This window comes from Entelurus aequoreus, linkage group LG10, assembly GCF_033978785.1.
Source record: "Entelurus aequoreus isolate RoL-2023_Sb linkage group LG10, RoL_Eaeq_v1.1, whole genome shotgun sequence".
NCBI lineage: Eukaryota > Metazoa > Chordata > Actinopteri > Syngnathiformes > Syngnathidae > Entelurus > Entelurus aequoreus.
The window spans coordinates 66766283-66768782 of NC_084740.1; the positions used below are offsets into that span (position 1 = coordinate 66766283).

At 36.8% G+C, this 2500-nt stretch overlaps 1 protein-coding gene and 1 long non-coding RNA gene across 2 annotated transcripts in view; one reads left to right on the forward strand and one right to left on the reverse strand.

Moving 5' to 3' along the window:
• Nucleotides 1-423: 423 nt before the first annotated feature.
• LOC133658079 (uncharacterized) lies at nucleotides 424-1832 on the reverse strand. The gene is made up of 2 exons (XR_009827394.1): nucleotides 1525-1832; nucleotides 424-1429 (listed from the first exon to the last, which is right to left on the reverse strand). It is a non-coding gene; the product is annotated as an uncharacterized LOC133658079 (long non-coding RNA).
• Nucleotides 1833-2472: 640 nt separating this feature from the next.
• The window catches only part of LOC133659197 (cyclic nucleotide-gated cation channel beta-1-like), a 4534-nt gene continuing 4506 nt past the window's right edge, over nucleotides 2473-2500 (forward strand). The window contains exon 1 of the mRNA XM_062061934.1: nucleotides 2473-2500. This exon is cut by the window's right edge and continues 50 nt beyond it. Coding sequence (XP_061917918.1) covers nucleotides 2473-2500 — 28 coding nt within the window.

A 2500-nucleotide genomic window follows, 5' to 3' on the forward strand; every position in this document is an offset into this window, starting at 1 on the left:
GTTTTGTCATTTAACATCAATTAACATTGATGTTCCTCAACTTTTAACATTGTCACGTTATCGATGGCAAAATTCATTTTTAGACAATATGATTTGCCTGAGCGACTAGGAGACACCAAGAGTAACAAGCGGTAGAAAATGGATTAGAAAGGAAATTTTTTTTTTTTAAATAAAATAAAATAAAAACATTTTTTTAACTTGGGACTTCCTGTGGGCCGGATTTTGGATGCTGGGGGACCGGATCCGGCCCGCGGGCCGTAGTTTGGGGACCCCTGCTGTAGATACTAGGGGTGTGGGAAAAAATCGATTCAAATTCGAATCGCGATTCTCACGTTGTGCGATTCAGAATCGATTCTCTTTTTTTTTTAAACGATTTCTTTTTTTGTATTTCTTTTATTTTTTTTCCTTTTATTTTATTTGATCTTTATCTTTTTTTTCATTAATCAATCCAACAAAACAATACACAGCAATACCATAACAATGCAATCCAATTTCAAAACCGACCCAGCAACACTCAGAACTGCAATAAACAGAGCAATTGAGATGAGACACAAACACGACACAGAACAAACCAAAAGTAGTGAAACAAAAATGAATATTATCAACAACAGTATCAATATTAGTTACAATTTCAACATAGCAGTGATTAAAAATCCCTCATTGACATTATCATTAGACATTTATATAAAAAAACAAAAAACAATAGTGTCACAGTGGCTTACACTTGCATCGCATCTCATAAGCTTGACAACACACTGTGTCCAATATTTTCACAAAGATAAAATAAGTCATATATTCGGTTCATTTAATAGTTAAAACAAATTTACATTATTGCAATCAGTTGATAAAACATTGTCCTTTACAATTATAAAAGCTTTTTACAAAAATCTACTACCCTGCTTGCATGTCAGCAGACTCGGGTAGATCCTGCTGAAATCCTATGTATTGAATGAATAGAGTATCGTTTTGAATCGGGAAAATATCGTTTTTGAATCGAGAATCGCGTTGAATCGAAAAAAATCGATTTTGAATCGAATCGTGACCCCAAGAATCGATATTGAATCGAATCGTGGGACACCCAAAGATTTGCAGCCCTAGTAGATACTTAGCATCATCAACAACAAAACTTGTGAATTTGGACTCATGTTGTTAATCACATAAAACGTTAGTAGGGGATACATAATATTATAATCATTGACATCGCTAATAACACGGAAGTGCTGCCGCTGTCTGAACAAGGCACAGAACTTCGCTCACTCAATGTCGATCTCAGTCCTGCTCACCATACTTGCCAACCCTCCCGAATTTTCCGGGAGACTCCCGAAATTCAGCGCCTCTCCCGAAAACCTCCCGGGACAAATATTCTCCCGAAAATCTCCCGATTTTCAGCCGAAGCTGGAGGCCACGCCCCCTCCAGCTCTATGCGGACCTGAGTGAGGACAGCCTTTTTTCACGTCCGCTTTCCCACTATATAAACAGCGTGCCTGCCCAATCACGTTATTCCATACGATGCGTCCGGCATACCTCCGATGAGCATGGTGCAGATGGAGAAGATCTTCTCGGCGTCTGTGTTGGCGCACACGTTGCCAAAGCCGACGCTGGTCAGGCTCCTGAGGGTGAAGTAGAGGGCGGCGATGTGCGAGCTGCGCACCGACGGGCCGCCGACCGTGTTGTTGACGTAGGGCATCTCCAGGCGTTTGCCCAGCTCATGGAGCCATCCTTGGGGAAGAGACGGGAGGACAACAGGGTGAAAAGAACTAAATCATCCAGACTAGCGATACATTGTATTATTATGTTTATCTTACCTAAAAATAAATATATTGATTAATTTAAAAAAAAAAAACTAAATACATTTTTACTATATTTTGCTAAAAACATCAAAATGAATTGTGTTTTTATTTGTATTTTTTCTGACTCCTTATTACATCCAGCCATAGAATTATACATAAAAAAATAAACATATTTGAAATAATTAATTTTAAATGATCATAATAATTCATTTAAAATTACCATATTTAATTATTAAAATAATTGCTTGTTTATCAACAACTTTAGCATTTTATTCATTACATTTTGAAGCTCTCAGAAGCCAAGTTATGTTATATTCCTTAAGATTTATTTATGCAAGTTTGAAGTATCAATTATCCAAACACAGTTTTGTTTGCATATTTTCAGGATATATATATATATATATATATATATATATATATATATATATATATATATATATATATATATATATATATATATATATATATATATATATATATATATATCTATGAAATACTTGACTTGGTGAATTCTAGCTGTAAATATACTCCTCCCCTCTTAACCACGCCCACAACCATGCCCCCGCCCCGACCACGCCCCCCACCCCCCGAAATCGGAGGTCTCAAGGTTGGCAAGTATGCTGCTCACCAATAAACAAACGGCCTTAAAAACGTGGGTTGTCAATATGAGTAAGAGTGAAAAATGACATCTGTCCGTGCAGGTGTGGATC